Below are 17396 nucleotides of genomic sequence, written 5' to 3' on the forward strand. Positions count from 1 at the left end.
AATGTATTTAATTATCAATAAATGTATTAAAAGCAGCTCAAATGAACAAGAAAGGAGACGAAACGAGAATGTATTTTGTATGTAGATGTTACTCTTAAGATAAAACAGTGCAGCCCTGGAATGTTAATAAAGTTAGTGACAATGATTAATAAGTATAAATGCACAAAACTAAGGTTTTACAACTTAAATATCTGGTACACAGTTAACTATTTATACAATTTTCTACACTAGTTTTAAAACTTTCTCTAATATGTGGTAAACTGCTAGGTATAGCAACTAGCTAGCACTTATGCTCATAGTAACTGCTAGCTAGGTAGCTAAAGGTAAAATGATATTCGAAGAGTTGAAGTTTTATGGCATTAGACAAAATACTTAAGACATGACATTACGGGTCTCGTTAGCCATCTTCTATTTTGTTTGTGATTTTCTTACGTTGGCCGTGAAAGTGAACTAAAGTACCGCTGGATATACGTAACAGAGTGAAACATGCTAACACGACGTTACCCCTTATCAAATATATAAATGTTCGGGGTGTCTGGGCTGCCAATTTGTTCACCACTAACAACAGCCAGATGTTTTTTTTTTCTATTAGATGATGTTACAAATTAATTTTCATCTCCAATGTCTGAGACATTACTGGATCTATGTGTTAATATACTGTGTGTAGCATTAGCGTCCATTCAGCAGTGTCGTTAGATGAAAGTGTTTCTTGTTCAGTATAAATTTCACTGTCATTTATCGTTGTCTTCACTTTATCTTTATTGATATTTTCTTCGAAAACATTAGCACTTAGCATTATGTGCCACATTAAATTAACCCAACAAAAAGAAAACATAAACCTCTTGTATATGATAGTGTACCTAATTTTAATAATTATAACATAAGGCTTCCTACTTTTACCTTTAGAAACTGGGTTTAACAACAGAACTCCATAAGCTTTTAGTTTTACTTTTAAACTCCAATGATAAATAGTTTTCATTGGTGAAAAATCATACTGTATATTAATGGTTTATTTTCACCAGCAAAAACACAAATCGGTAAATTAAAATGTGCTGATTGAAAAACCAAGAATTATATCTCCCCATTCATTTTCAAAGATGACACACAAACACCAGGCTGGAATAAAAACAAAAACTTGCAATAAAATTTTATTTAAATTCTGTCCTGAATCAGAACACGTGCAACAACTGAAACACAGAAACAACATGGCATCACACCGCCTTGTATTTACACGTATGTATGTGGGTGTGTGTATTTTGTGTTGGCGTGCACAGGACAATCGCACAGACAGACGTTCTGAAAACAATTAATATTGTAGAAACACACACGACACCACATCACACCCTGTTGTCATGGCAGCCGAGGGGTTACCGTGGCTACAAACTCATCTGATCATCCTACGACTCTCGCCGTCTCTCTGGAAGGGTCTGAAAGTTTTGTCTTTCGTTCTGCTTTCCCTTTAATTTCTCCGATTCCTTCTTCTATAGCCGTGACTAAATGCTAACGCGATGACTAAAAATCCTTAAGTTTGAATGTTCAACACTGACGCTGCTTTAAGAGTCAGATATTTAGGGTAAATATCTCAATCCCAATGGGATCACACGGCTCAGGAAAACGATCAGAAACTACGACACAAAATTACAATATATGGCAAAAAGGCAGTCGGTTTACAAATATGTGATTTGTAGTTCAAGCAGGGCTGATCCATTTTTTAATACACAAAGGTCTCAGCACCTTCTCACAAAACATTTCCAACATAGAAATCTTGAGAGAAATAAAGCAGAAAGAGAAACAAAATAAAAAATGACAGTGAAGAGTGATAGAAAAGACATGGAGGGGGAGACAAGAAGACTTTACCAAGAACCTTCCAGAGAAACAGTATTAAAGTGCATCAACAAAAGGGGCTGAGCAACCAATCAGAAAACAGCCAATAGGGAGGGGAGGAGAACAAAGAACCAATCAGACGTCATTACTGGCAGTGACATGAAGGTCCCAACATCTGACAAGCTGATGTACAAAATCAATTTAAGGCGATTGCAAAAAGAGAATTATGACTTCATACGTGATAAATCTGAACATCTCGTACTTATGAGCCATTATGTCAGTTATATGAAGGAGAATCCGTAATCTATCTCAAACCTTTTAACAGCTGTATTAAGCCTTACATATCGTGAGCTTAATTACAAATATTGTAGGCCACAGTTACAACATTATAATGAAGCTAGGTAATTATGTAGTGCCTATCAAATTCACAAGATATGAAAGCCATAATTTAATAGTTATGGAAGGTTTTCTTCGTGAATGCAGTTTGCTCTGAGATCAGACAAAAGTTATCTGTCAAGTCTAAACTTGATTGTCGCACTGATCCGATAAATTAGTGTCATGAACAATTTTTCAGCCTCGTGATGAAATTAAATTACACACGTTCATATTTTCGGAGTTTTCTACTTGGATTTGAAGATGACCGTGTTTCTTAAACCACACTCTTCATTAGATCTTGATGGAAGAAATACTTAACTTGGCAAAGGTCTGTATTAATGGCGTATGAGGGCTGGGTATCATTCATTCAGTTTTTTCGTTACCAAAACGAATCAATGCCTTTTTCTCACATTACAGAAACAAGTCTAAACAAGATGGCGTACAGAAACAAAAGAGCGGCATGTTGGCAAAATGTTTAACGTCAATCAGAAAACCATTGGATCAAAGAGTGAGAACAGGAAATGATGAATTTGACCAGATGTTTTTGTCACATTTCAGGTGGTAATAAAGCAGGATTTGAGGTTTGATACCCGACCCTAAGGGACAGCAGCATGACACAGCAGCTTCAGTCTTTACTAATAAAACAACTGGATGCAGAGGAGGGTTGAGTGAAGTTCACTTTCACGTAAAAAAAAAAAAAAAAAAAAAAGAGTGCAAAAGTGAAAATAACATGAAATTCAACTAAATTAATTGAAAATAAAGCTTACGACACAAAAGATGTGACTTTAATTAAAACATTATTCACTGAAACTTGGCCGAGACAAGGCAAACAAATTCATCATCTTCATATATTACAGCAAAGAAGCTCTCCAGTATTTGACAGGTGTTTAATTAGTGTTTGTTAAATACTTGGTAACTGACTGAACCTGAAACTGAACCGTGAGGAGGAAGGAAGCAAAGTAGGAAGAACCTTTAAAAAAAATACTAAAAGTCTTTCTGGTTTCTGACGGTCGGAGAGGAAACACCAGCACGGTAACGACCGGGAACTGAACCGGTTTGATTTTGTGTTATATAGTTATTTATATAAAGTGTTGAATAGTGGACGCAACACTTGTGTAACCGACTGTTGGATTGGTAAAGTGTTCTTTAAACTTATTCCTGCAATGAAACTCGTATCTTTTTTTCTTTCTTTTTTTTTTTTACACCAGACTTTGGAGGGCGGGAAAAAATGAAAAGCATAATGAGCACAGAACTGGTCGTCCAGCTGATGATCAGACTCAGTTCTCTCAGGTTTTCGTCAGGCTACATCGACAGATCCCAAACGTTTACTGACAAACTTACGGGCGTATAGTTTCATATTACCAAGGTCCGTTACGTACTGTATGTATGTACAATTACACAAATAATCAACACTTAAATCTGTCTGATCAATAATCCCATTGAGTATCATCGGGCCATGGGTAATGAAGGGATGGGAAGGGAATCAGTCTTTGCTGCTGGGTGTCTTCATTACAAAAATAAACGTCTCCTCTGGTATCAAAATAGACGACAATCTTTATCTCTCTCTGTTTCAGGAAGCTCACGGCACCGGCGACACCACGCCACAACCGAAGCCTTACGCAGTCTGCACAGCGGTTCGGCAAACCGACAGCAACGCCACGTGGCGTAGTGAAACTGTGTACATTTTATATTTACACGTTTGGCTTTGAGCTGTTGCACACATCAGGAGTGAGCGGTTCTCACTAAAGCAGGGAGGGATTCTTCGCTAAGCTCTCGTCCGTCTACAGCTCTGAAACTTAACGTCTATGTGACCTCTGGAAATGTGATGGCAGCTACACCTACTGTAGTGTAGACCGCAGGGTTGAAGAGAGTGAAACGATCCGATCCTTGATTGTCGGGGTTAAAGGTCAATGTGTTTTTCAAAAGGCAGCATGAGGCCATGCTAGGAGACACGTGTGGTCAGGCAGACGCACAGATGGATGGACAGAGACACAACGAAACAAGGCAACACTATATTCAGGGTTCCTACGTGGCGTTTGAACAGAGGACTGTCACAGGGAGTTCGGACAACGCTTGCCGAACGTTACACCGCAGGAGAGACGGAAGACTGACGAGGAAAGTCTGTATCTTACAACCTAAGCCAGGCAGACACTATACAGGTTCAGCCCGAGTTGACCCGTGAACTGGTCCCGCCCAATTTAGAATCGGGCCCAATGCTAGATGTGAGCACTTTGGCAGTGTTTATGTCTGTGGACTTACTGTGTAACCGTGATAATCCTCACTGTGCAAGGTGCAGTCATGAAACTCTACAGGTGTGGTCCGAGTCATGAGTGGTTATTACACGAGACCGAACGTCAGCATCACGGCTGGTGTGAGATCTGCGTCTTTCGTTCATAGCAGTTTTGCACAAAAGTAACGCTGCGTTCGTCTCGGTTTGTCAACGTTGTTGAGGACGTGAACTTTCGTTTGAATATGAGAAAATGTGTGAGTCCATGCTTAGTGTGAACTTGTCTTATAATGTGTAGTATGAGTCAACAAGATACAGTGTCTGCCCGGCGTTACAGATGTTTTCTTTAACCATATACACGGACAAACTATCTAAAGAGGTGATGGTGCAGCTGAAAACTCTCCTCTATAGTGGCGCCATTTCTCTCGTGACCGTTTCCCTGAAAGGTTTGTACATTCTGAAAAACCAAGCTGCAGATCGTCAACGTGTCTTCAACGTTCCTCACACCTCGTCGTTTTCTGTACAGCCCTGGAAAGTGTCACCTGGTTTTCTCACGTTATAGGAACCCTGTTTGGAGCCACAGTCGAGGAAAGAAAGCGTCCAAACCAAATACTGTAAAGATAAAGAGGCCTAGAAATATACAGACAGGCAAAAAAGAGAGAGAGAGAGAAAATAAAATACTGTGTGTAGTTGCTGTTCAATACTGTAGCTGTAATACTGCCAGGATGAGTCCACTGTTAAAGCAAAACAAAAACAAAAAAAAAACAAAAGCTGAATCCACTGCTCAGAGTAGCTGGTGTGTCCTTTCAAAATAAGACTTCCTTCCAAAATGAGTCAGCCATCACACATCAAGAAACAGAGCCTGGCGCGTTGGCAGGCAAATCAAAATGAGCTAAATTAACCAAAAAGACCAAATCTTACAGGAAGCCAGCAGCCCCGATAACTGCGTCATTGTCCGTCAATGGTTGTGTCGTTGTTGTGCCGCTCCACCTGGAAGAACCAGGTGACTGAATACTCCGAGACGGGAGAACTCCTTACTGAAGAACAGGTAGAAATACGAAAGTCTAGATCTCCCCTGGATCTCTCATGCATTCATCAAGGGCCTCCAGATTAGCTGATGAAGAAGAATATTGAGCGTTTCCTGTTCTGGCAGCCGACTTTCTCAGGTCCCTGTTCACACGAGCTCCGCGGTGAGTTTGATCGACCTCGTGTTTCTTGGGTTTTGTCAGGTCGTCTGTTTGAATCCCGTCTGCGCGCCGAAGGTCCTTCAAGTCAGGAGTCGATTCGTATTTAACTTTCCATCGCCAGGATTATTCACAGATGTTCGAGGCAGAGGAACTGATCTGGATCGTCTAATTCTACACGCAGCATGAACTGAGGCAGATGTGGGTTGGTTCAGACATCTGCACGGACAGACGACGGACAGGTAAGACTGACTTTAATCCCAGTTTAACCTTGGAGAAACATCTGCTGAGGGTTCGACCAAGGAACTGGACAACAACCGTGTTAGGTCCTGGGTCGGACCTCACCGAGTGTCCGGGAAGAATCCAGAGATGAATCCAGACCGAGTCGGTGAGTTGTCTTTGAGTCCAGACACGTTAATTCAACTATGTAAAAACCCATCCCCTGGTTCTAGCTAGGCTCGAGTCCAGCTGTGGTCCAGACAAGTTGGTTCGGTTTAGCAAAGATTTGTTCAAAGAGGAAAAAACCCAGTCAGACCCTGGTGCTGGTTCTGGGTTTAGCTTCCACTTGGAACCAGTCTAAACCAGAACCAGGGCCTGGGGCTAGCTCGGGTCGTACTTAGTCTAGTGCAGTCGGGTTTGGCTCAGATGTGATTTCAGGTCCACTGAAGTCTGGTTAAAAATCTGAACCTGATCGGAGTCTGTTTGGCCCGGTTCCTGGTTTGGTTCTGTTGTGCTCCTCTCAGGATTTTTCCCCCAGCTGAGACTGCTCCATAGACCCCTCCTCATCTGATAGACCTGTTTCCACGGCAATGACCAATGACGCCACCGAGGCGCTGCTCGCCATTGGCTGAAGCTCACCTGGAGGAGGAGGAGGAGGGAAATCTGGGTTAGACTGAAGAGGAGACCTGTGAACTGAAACAAGGTGAAGTGAATCGTACTGTTCCAAATAAATAAGTTAAGGCTCCGGCCCGGTTGGGTTTGGTTCCAAACAACTGGACCGAGGTGAGTCGATCTGTAATTTAGTAATTAAATCCATCTGGTGATTCCTTTGATGTTTGTGTATTTTAACGGCATTTCAAACGAGTTGAAGCTGTAAATGCTGCTGTACGAGGCGATAGTTCATATAACAGCTGATAAATAAAGCACATACTGAAAGTGTGAGTTGAGCATGTTGATCAATCAAAATGACTCATTCACTGAAACATTGTGTCAAATCATTAAACGAATATGTGTATATTTTTCTTGTTGATGTCTTTCAGCTGCTCCTGAACATCTGCATAGTTGAAGTTTTTACGCCGGATGCCCCTGAGGTACCTCTGATTGCTGTGTCGCAGAAACGCCACCGGGTGTCAGTATAACACCTCTGACTGAATAACAAGGACCCGGCACAGTGTGTGTGTCACCTGTGTGTGTGTTACCTGTGTGTGTGTCGGTGGTGGCCGTCACTGGGCTGTCTCTCAGGGTGTCGGGGTCCTGGTAGTCCTGCGGGAGTCCGACCCGCCGTACGCCGGGGTCCAGCACCACCGAGGAGCCGCCCTCGCTCAGCGTACCGTCACTGGAGGCCCCGGACACCACGGCCTCAAGGGCCAGGGCCCCGACTCCACCTACCCCGCCCACACCGACCCCACCCACGCCGCCCAGGGCCAGGTCGTAGTCCAGCGGCAGGTCGTCCAGGCAATCTGCATTCAGCTGGAATGGACACGGAGGGAATACGACATGTTTGTAACGGAGGTTTGAAAGGTGAAATATAAATACAGTGATTACATCAGTGCGTAGAGAAGAAACACTGACTTCTAGGTAACCTGTACAGGTAAACAGGTTTCTAATGGGATTTTTACATGTGAGCATGTGAATGATTGAAACTGACACTTTGGCCTCGGTGGGGCCACTTTCCTGGACTGGCCTCGGCCGTCACATGACCATGACATAGTCTACATTGTTTGAAAGCTCAAAGTCCCCTGGTTCCCTCTGGCTAAGGTTCACATATCACTGCAGCAGCTGCTGACACAGGGCTGGTTCAGACATGTGTTTCCTTCCAGAGGAGACCAGGGTTATGACTGTAATCACAAGCGTTGAACCTTTTTATTTTGGGTACATTATTTTCAGGGTGGTGTCTGGTAACGGGTTAAAAGCCCCTCTCCCATGATTCCTTTCACACTCACAGCGATGCCCAGGGCTTTCAGGATGTTCATCTTGCACATCGGACATGTGCGATGATCCAGCAGCCACGGATCCACACAGCTCTTGTGGAACAAATGTCTGCAAAGAAGAAAAACACAGTGGAATCAATTACCCTGCTGTTAGTCTGCGTTCACACTGAGGCGCTGGAGGAGAATCAAGTTCCCAGCTGCTTTCGTTTGGTGCCGTTACACAAGGCACCGAAGAATCTGGATAAACACGCCTTTTATTTTTTCTCTATTTCATCTCATGAATCTCAAAATCTATAACAAGGTCGTCATGAGGTTACAGGAAAACAAACGGTCCAATTTGTCCCAAGTTCAACTCCAGATAAGAGCGAACAGCTTCCATCAAAGTCAATATGGCATCACATGACGACAAAGTTAAAACAAGGCAACAACAAAGATCCTCTCTGCTCCTCTGTGTGCAACAGTTTCTGTAGCAGCGTTATTGAATCTACAGGATAAAGTGTAAAGGTCTGTGTCCATGTGTAGTGTGATTATAGATCAGCTCTAGCTTCTATATTAATACTGTGAAAGTATCAAAGCCTCAGTCCACAGAGAAATGCACACAGCCTGTATTCAGAAACTGAGCCTTAAAACCAGCCGTCAGGACTTCTGGAACTTTGTGATGTCACAACAAAGCAGTCACCAAGCCCCGCCCACCTGGACCCACCATCCAAACCTTGCAGGATTTGGTTTCTCTGAGTGTTTTTACCTGAAATCTGCTGTATTTTTATTGGATCAGTCAGAAACCAGTCAGCCAATCAGGAGAGAGGTTGTCCTTTCTCAGGGTGTTTACCTGCAGGGAAGTATGCGCACCACGTCGTTGGCCTTGTAGCCCTCGATGCAGACGGCACAGTTGTCGAAGTCGGCCTCCGTCTCCTGGTCGCCCTTCCTGATGGTGCGAACCTGCAGTTTACTGATGGCCTTCTTCGCCGCGTCGCCAAGACGACGCTGGAGAAAAGAAGACAGAAGGTGGAGATGACGGACAGATTTAGTCCCGGCTGACAGAAACATAAATCCTCCGGTGCGCTGTGAGGTTCCTGAGATCAGTGATGTGTCTGTCTCCGCGGTTTCACCTCTTTAAGAAACACGGCGAACAGCGACCGCGGTGTCACTTCAGATAAATGTGTTGACGTTATCTCAACAGAGCGGAGAACAAAACAAAATCAGCCTCCTCTGGGAGTCTTCAGCTCTCTCCTGCTCCTCATGAATCTGAATGAGACTCGGGCTTCACCACAACAGAGACGTGGATCTGCTCATTCATCCCCTCGTGTCGGTGGAAGCCACAGTGATTAATTATTATTCACAAACACGGTCTGAATAAAAGCACCTTCGCTGTTTGTCATGGTAACGTCTCCCTTTGAGAGGAAGCTGCTTGTGTCTCTGAGGATCGATTAACTGGCTGCTCCGGCGTGGCCTTGTCTGCAGGGAGCATGGAGAATGTGGATTGTGTTTATCCGGACACAAAGTTCACAGGTTATTCAAGTCGAGGTGCACATCTGTACACCGACACTGGTTCTTCGTGCTGTGGTAGCTCCCTCCCTTTATTCCAGCTGTTAAAAGCATGTGTACGAGTCTGAGGCTTCGTTCACACCAACAGCTTTTCATTTTAAAGTGCGGTGGACACAGTACCGCCATGCTGAACCTGAGTCAGTGTTTAGATGTGAACTGACGACGACAGGCTTGATGAACTGAACGTGGCCTTTAAGTAATTATCTGTAATTCAGTTTCCTCATTTCTGACGATGTTTCCAATCACATTCTTACTTCAGTCGTCAGATTATACTCAGCTGTTTTCTGATTTTCTTATTGTTTAGTTTTATGTTGTGTTCAGGAGCGTGTTGGAAACGTGACCTTCCACTTTAACATTGGATTTTTATGTCTGAAAGGCATAAATACACTGGAGGTGGCAGTTTATTAGGAACACTTAAACTGATGCAGTCCTGTGATGAATCCTATAATGTTCGGTTTGTGTTGATTCGACCTCGCGGTCTTTGTGGAGGCGGCGCCACGTACCTGGTTCCGGTCTCGAGCGTTGGCGTATCTGAACCTCTGGATGTAGTAGAAGACGAGCCAGGCAAGGGAGATGATCATCAGCACGATGAAGGAGATGGAGACGAACACCACCGACGTCCTGCTGACGTACTTCTGCAGGTTCCTCGTCCCGATGGTGATCGTCATGGTGACCGTCACGTTGCGCTCCAGCAGCGACGCGACCTCGCGGCCTTTCGGCTCCGGGATCATGATGGCGATCACCTCACCTGTACCTGAAGAGGGCGGAGCGCACTGTTAGATCGTCTGACGGGTAAATGCAAGAACATGTTGCATCTTATTTTTAACTTGTTATGACTACAGGTTGGAAACCACTGACTCTCTTTACTCCTTTTAACCATGTACTGTGTTCTCCACCCCCCCACCCCCCGTCACTATGACAACCAGCTCCTCGCCCACCCACGGGAGAGAACCACTAAAAATACACCGTTAACCCCGACATGGTGAATATCATCTCTGCCGTGAAGACGAAACGAAAGCGACTGTGGGACGTTACGTTACTACAGAGACGCAGGAGCTTGTTGTTACTGGAGACACAAATATATCTTCTTATGGAGCAACACAGAGAATAAAACCACAGAAGAAGAAGAGGAGGAACTAATGCCTCACTTCTCTGGAAGACAAACAGGATAATCAGCAGATTTACTGACACTGAAAATAATTAACAATGAGGTCAAACATTCACGTGTGAGGAAGTATTTGTGAAATATCTGGTCGGTTCCTGGAGCGAATAGAAGATTCAGCGTCTCAGAGAGAGAGAGAGACGGACTGAAGGTCGGAGTCTGCAGCTGGTAAAGATTCAGCGTCTTGCTCAAGGACACCTCAGCAGAGGAGGAGCCCCCCCCCCACCCCCTCCACCCCCCCCCCCGACCTTCAACAGCTGCTTTAACAGACAAAACACAAACACACACTGTCTCTGTGAAGACGAACACAAGCCCTTCAAGCCCTGCGTGTGTGTGTGTGTGTGTGTGTGTGTGTGTGTGTGTGTGTGTGTGTGTGTCTGTTACTTCCAGGCTGTTTTGATTCAAGCTTAGCAATTTGAGAATTTGAGGTTATCCTTGTGACTGCGGCCTGACTCGCAGCGCCTCATGTGACCCTGAAGGTGCAGAGAAAAACCCCAGAGAAGCAGCTGCAGTTACAAAAGTTCAAAAGTTTCATTCTCGTTTCAAATATTTAACAAAGAAAAAAAACGTTTTTTAATAAAAGTGTCGAACTGAAGCTGCGACTTGAACCAAGAACTGCTGGAGATTAAACTCCTTCATCGGTTACAGACGGATCCCAGAGCGGTCGGGAATGTGTCGCCATGTCGACACGAGTTTACAACAAATTAGTCACACGTGCAGAGAGACGCCTTCACCGACAGAGTGGTGATTAACTTCAGTAACTAACAGAGAGCGAAGTGAACAGATCAAGCTTCTTGTTTTCATTAAATAATAGTTAATAAAGTTTCCTGACACAGAGAAAATTCACTTCTATGTTTACAACGTTTATAGGATCCAGTGGTTTGTTATGATGGTGATAATGTTAATGTTCACTCCGTCTGTTGTTCATGACGACCCCTGGGACGCCATATCTCCTTTCCTTTGGCGAAGGAAGCTCCAGTGTTTCCTATGCTGAAGGAGATAAGAAGCTCTGGTCATCATGGCTGCTGCTCAGTTTGAACCTTCATTAGAGAAAAAGACTTTTGGACGCAGCCCGGGCTGTGATTGGTCAGTTTGTCGCAGGAAACAAAAGACAAGTCCACAGGAAGTGGATTAAACTGTTATTAGCCAGTGATGTAACTGAGCGTCCTGGTTCATTTAGTATTGAATAATAAACAGGACTTAGACGGAGGGATTTCCCTTAAAATACAAAACTCTCTGCTGGTGCTGCACAGGACGGACTGAACCACACCCTCGTCTTAATACAGCGTTACACCAACCATGTGTGTGTGTTTAGACCTGATGCTGTGTGTGTGTGTGTGTGTGTGTTGAATGAATTCCCCTGAGGCCAGCACTGAACTCCTTTCAAACCCCGACAACACACACACACACACACACACACACACACAAACAAAATCGATTAGTCTCCACCTAAAAATAATCCCCTGGGATCGATGTGTCTCTCACACACACAATCACTGGTCCTTCTATAGCTGTGAGGACCCTCCATGAACCGACACACTCCCGATCCTTTCACCTGAACCCCACAACAACAGCCTCGCCCTCAAACCGACTCTCGGCCCGTCTCGTTATTTCTTCTTCAGGCTGAGGATGAACGTGTCTGACTTTAGAGAACGGGGCGGGACAGAGACCGAACGAGCTCGTTGTTATCAGCAGCTCTCAACTAATCTGTGGGATGAGCAGAGGAATGATAAAGCCAGCTGATTCCACACACACGGATTAACACTCTTTCACAGCTGAAAAGCCTGACTGGACGTCAGAGACCGGACAGGAGACAGAACTGGGAACACGTCCTGAAAATGGTCGAACGGCTTCAAGCGACGTTCTAGTTCTACATCTGCAGCAGCGTGAAAATACAGCTTCAAATTCACAGTCCAAATCCCCGAATCCATTCCCGTATCATAAAGGACATAGAGGCAATAAAACGATAAATCAATTATCATTCACCGCTCCTCGTTAATCAATGAATCAGGGAATGGTTTAAAGTGTGGCTGAGCTTCACAAACAGCAGCAGTGACACAGAGAAACGCTCACTGAGCCGTAACTCTGCACTTATATAACAGTAACGTCCCAGTCAAGTGAGGCTGAAGCCGACAGTCACTCTCACTGTCACATGAACTGCAGCTGGTTTTCTTAATGAAATTTGGTCTAAAAATGTCAGAAAATAGTTTTATATTATAATCAGAGGTGAAATAAAGGAAATCCTTTCTTTACTGTGTTTCTACTGCGTCCACCTGAATGATAGTTAACGAATCCTTTCTCTCATTAGCACAGAGCAAAACGTTCAGTGGATGTAAAGGGGGAAAATAAATTGTGATTTTGACTCGATTCAGTTTCAAAAAGTTGATTATTCACATTAATAATAATTATAATAAAGTTTATTTATAGAGCTGTTTTTATGCAAGAGATGTGGCTCAAAGTGTTTCACAAGAAAACATGAAATATAATAAAATTATGACCAATGATGTTATTAATGTGATTAGAGTTCTATGGTTCTTTAAGGTGTTTGAAAGGATTCAGATCCAGTAAACTGTCACTGAACCCCAGCCCACGCAGTCTGGTTCAATTTAAAAGACCTGCCTCCACTCGGCATTGTGGGTAACATGGGGTCTCTGCAGCATAGAGGGTTTTTTTTCTATTAAATGAGAAAATAATCAGGAAAACCTGAATCCGGATCAGACTGAATTAAATCCAAACAACACAGAAGCTCAGAGCTGAGAGCGAGTCCGGAGGCAAAGTGCTGGGTGGACAGTGGACTTCTGAACCCAGCGCTGACTTAATGTACACAAGAGTGTCCAATGACTGATTCCCAGAGTTCATTAGGGACAGGGGGGGGGGGGGGGGGGTGGGGGGCTGCCAGATCCACTTCTTTATAATATGAAGTCCAGCTCCTGTCAGAAACTGACCCTGACCCCGAGAACTGTCATGAGAAAGTCGATTTAGAGTAAACACTGGTTGTTTGTATTCCCCTGCATTTACTGACTCCCAAACTGGGGTCCAGGGTCCGGCGACCTCCGGGAACCCTAAACTGGTTTCCAGCTGTCAGAGAAACATCTGTGAGTCCGTTACCTCCCTCAGCAGCACTGACAGAGGGAATAAAAACAACAGTTTAGACAGGAGGACCTCACTTCTTCCCTCTGCTACGACTGCACAGTCTGTTATGTAACTCAACACTCATCACATGGAGCTTCTCTGCCTCTAAGTGAATCAGACCAGCGTGTTTTCTGTAATGAGTCGAGGTGGATGCGGCAGGTCTGGGAGTCGCTGCTCCACGTCGCAGACTGTGTGTGACAGACACCGACAGCTCGTCTAACGCACCAATAAATTAAATGAAAATCTGATGCTGTTACGTCACAACAGCAGCAGCCACAGACCTTCAGTCAGCACTCTGTCTGCTGGCTCCTGGAACAGCTCTGAAAACCAGTTCAGACCATTATTTCCATTATGGATTAGTCTGCTGATCATTTTCTTAACCAATCAACTGCTCTATAAAAAGGCCAAAGTGACAAGAAAGCAGCTAATTTATTTTCGATTGCCTTGGGTTTTCAGGAGAAATCTTTGTTAGCTTCCTATCTCTCCTACACACCATCTTCTTTATCCACTTCAAATACATTTGAAAAATATGAGCAATACACAGGATTTAAGTTTAATTCATCAGCTGTAATTGAGGCAGATTCACCTCAATGTCACTAAGAGAATTGGAGTAAAATCAGTCAACTGAGTTTCTGCTTTTTCTAAATGGGATTTTTGATATTTGGGCTTTGGTAAATTGTGATGAGCGTTTTTCACTATTTCCTGACAGATAATTGAGAAAACTGTTAATGAGATTAACTGAAACAGAAGATAATCATTAGCTGCAGCAGTGGATGAAAACCAAATTTACTATGCAGACTGCAGCCGATGTACATTTTTGCTGTTTAGTCTTTAAAATGTCTGTAAAATAGTGTAAATTCTCTCTTCAAATGTCTTGTTTTGTTCAACAAACTCTTTGCTCTCTCTTATTCAATGGTGGAAAGTTGCCAATTATTAATCCTCTGTGGATCAGTTAATGACTAATTAATTCACCTTTAAATTTGTGGATAGCTGCTTGGGTTTACACACAAAGAACTGCAATACTAATATGAAGGAATGTGTGTTACAGTGAAGACTGGAAATCATGTTGATCAATTATTCTTCACCTGCACACCTGAATTTATCCATATGGTATCCATACCCACAATAATCTGAATTTTAAATTGCAGAGTTGAATAATATGAACATGGGACCCATTGATCTGTTAAAGTGCGCATTTAAATAAGGAGCCCCATCATACCTGGATGGGGCATCGTGATGGTGTCGTTAGCGTTGGTGGACCCCACGTTAAAGATGACCACGGCCGAGGCGTTGTGGCTCGCTGCGTGGCGGATCTTGTCCTTGTAGGTGCAGTTGCCCCGGGCTATGAGCGCCACCCAGGCCCCGGCCTGTGCGGGCACCGCGAACCGGGTGCTGGGGTCGCAGGCCTGGCGATCGTGCGGGGCTGCGGGCAGGACCACCACCCCCTTGGCGTCCCGCTTCGGGGAGTGCTCCCCGTAGCGACCGCACTCCGTCTTCTCGGTGCGGAGCTCCGAGGTGGCCGGGTCCACGTAGGTGATGTTGACGAAGGCGGTGTACCACTCCTCCCGCTCGGCCACGGTGAAGTCCAGGCACAGCAGGTGGACGAAGCAGAAGGAGAGCAGCCACGTAGAGAGGGCCAAGCTGCGGCAGGCCGCCACCAGCGAGCCCGGGGCCATGGTGATCCTCCGCGGTGAGAGCGAGCCGCCCGTCGGTCGGTCGATCGGTCGGAGGAGCCCGGTAGCGTTAACACCGGAGATGCCTACTCCACCATGCTAACCAGACCTGGTTAATCAATCCGCCTTTTCTAATCAATGTCAACTCCCGCCCCGTTTTCACCCTCCCTCTCGTTTTGTTGTTTATCTTTTTCTTGGTGTTTTTCAGCCGCTCCCCTCCGCCGTGCTCCGGGCTCCTCGCAGCAGACGCCCGTTAGCCGCCTCCATTTCCAACCGTCACCGAGAACAAAACACAAACACCCGCGGGAGAAGCGTAAACAAGAGAAACGGCTCCGGGCGACACGGACCGCGGGAACGACGCGACTGAACCGTAAATAAAGTGAAACACCAGGCGGTGATTTTCACAGCGTTTCAAGGTTTACGGTTAATAACTGTAAGTATAAAACTAGCTGGACGCTGCAGGCCCGATAAGCTGCATTGTTTTGACTGGGCCCAGGCGTCAACCGGCGCTGACGGTAAACAACACGTCCGGTGTTGTCTCTTCAAAATAAAAGCCAGAAAAAGAAAATCAAGATGAATCGATAAAGTGATTAGTTAATTGCATCCATATACATCTGCTCTACTATGGAATCACCCATCATTCATAATCACCACTGCGAACTTTTTTTTTTTTTTTTAAATAAAATGTTATTTCAGATTCCACTAGACCAAATTTAGTATATGAGCGACTATTGTTTTATTTTGAAGGGCAAAACATCTAATTTCCGTTTTAAATGTATCTAACTCGGTCTGACATGACGCAGCTCTGTTTGCAGTGATACTGAGCAGCGCCACCCAGCGGCCCGGCTAAAAAACGCTGCTCTAAATCAACGATGATACAAGACTTTATAATGAAGTAAAATTAGCAGTGTACTTAAAATATTCACTGTTAAACTATTATATCATCGTTATTTTGCTTTATATAAAGTTGGGTTATTTTTTACATATAATCTTAATTTGATCGTTGACAGATTAATGCAGTGAAGTATAATGCACATTATTTCCCTGTGAATATGGTGGAGTAGACGTATTGTATAAAGTATTAGAAAATGGAAATACTTCAAAATTTTCTTAAATTCAGTCTAGCAAACATTTTTGTTGACCCTTGGGAGCCGCAGCCACCCTTAGGTCATCTGCTATGACAACAACTTTATTGTAATCTGATTAATTACAAATTTGTTTGATAAAATGCAGCAATAAAGCACAATAAAAAAATAAAATTATGAGGGCCAAAGGTGGCTCCTGCAATCTGTATAAAATCTTGAGGTTTTGTAGAGGAACAATGTGTCAAAATATAGATTTAATACCTTTAAAATGTGCTAAAGAGATTTTAATACTTCCATGGTGTGTATTCTTGAACAAATGTGTTTAATTATAAGTCATTACAGTTGTCTTGGCCTCATCTGATTTTTGTTTTTGCCCCCCTGATGGTTTAATCCAGCCCTGTATCACTGATTACATTCACATATTGGATTTAATTAATTAATATTTGACAGAAAATAATCAAGTATTAATTTATTGCAGAAACATGTTTGTAAATCAAACACTTGCAGCCCCAGTGAACAGTACAGAGGGTCATTAAAATAAAATCTACATTCATACATAACACGACACACACTTTACATGATAAAACAGTCTTATGATAAAACAAGCTGTACAGGAACCAACAAAACTGCCAGTGTGTCTATCCATAGCTGCCGTCTGGAGGTCTGTACAGTTTGGGGAAGGTGAGGAGCTGGACGCTGCTGAAGGCGAACTTCCTGTTGCCCACGTTCTTCTGCACGTTCTCCATCCTGCAGCCATCCCTGCGCACACACACACACACACACACATTGATGCAGAAATACATGTGCATATGAATGACCAGGCGCTGAGTTAACACACAAAAATAATAAACTCCGTCATACATCCACAATAAATCAAATTATAAAAATAAATAGTTAAGTTCAGTTAAATAAGTTATAAATAACAAATAAACATTTCCCAAAACAATAAAGAAACAAACATTGGGCCTCGTTCAACGAACCACTCGTAGAAACAGATTTGTTCTTAAATGGCGATTGATTTGAGATCGATCAGCTGTTG

At 43.8% G+C, this 17396-nt stretch overlaps 2 protein-coding genes across 6 annotated transcripts in view; both read right to left on the reverse strand.

Annotated features, from left to right (window-relative positions):
* Positions 1–1117: 1117 nt before the first annotated feature.
* Positions 1118–15822, reverse strand: rnf150b (ring finger protein 150b). The gene is made up of 6 exons (XM_056368690.1): positions 14819–15822; positions 9809–10059; positions 8590–8744; positions 7773–7869; positions 7029–7299; positions 1118–6468 (listed from the first exon to the last, which is right to left on the reverse strand). Exons 1-6 carry the CDS (start codon positions 15273–15275, stop codon positions 6350–6352), a joined length of 1350 nt encoding a protein of 449 aa, XP_056224665.1. The 5' UTR covers positions 15276–15822; the 3' UTR covers positions 1118–6349.
* Positions 15823–16811: 989 nt separating this feature from the next.
* LOC130164745 (type II inositol 3,4-bisphosphate 4-phosphatase-like) overlaps positions 16812–17396 on the reverse strand; it is a 17607-nt gene continuing 17022 nt past the window's right edge. For all 5 annotated transcript variants that reach the window (XM_056369675.1, XM_056369678.1, XM_056369679.1 and 2 more), the window contains one exon: positions 16812–17116. In XM_056369675.1, coding sequence (XP_056225650.1) covers positions 16996–17116 — 121 coding nt within the window. In that variant the 3' untranslated portion in view covers positions 16812–16995. The remainder of the gene's footprint in view (positions 17117–17396) is intronic.

This window comes from Seriola aureovittata, chromosome 23 (assembly GCF_021018895.1).
Source record: "Seriola aureovittata isolate HTS-2021-v1 ecotype China chromosome 23, ASM2101889v1, whole genome shotgun sequence".
Taxonomy (NCBI): Eukaryota; Metazoa; Chordata; class Actinopteri; order Carangiformes; family Carangidae; genus Seriola; species Seriola aureovittata.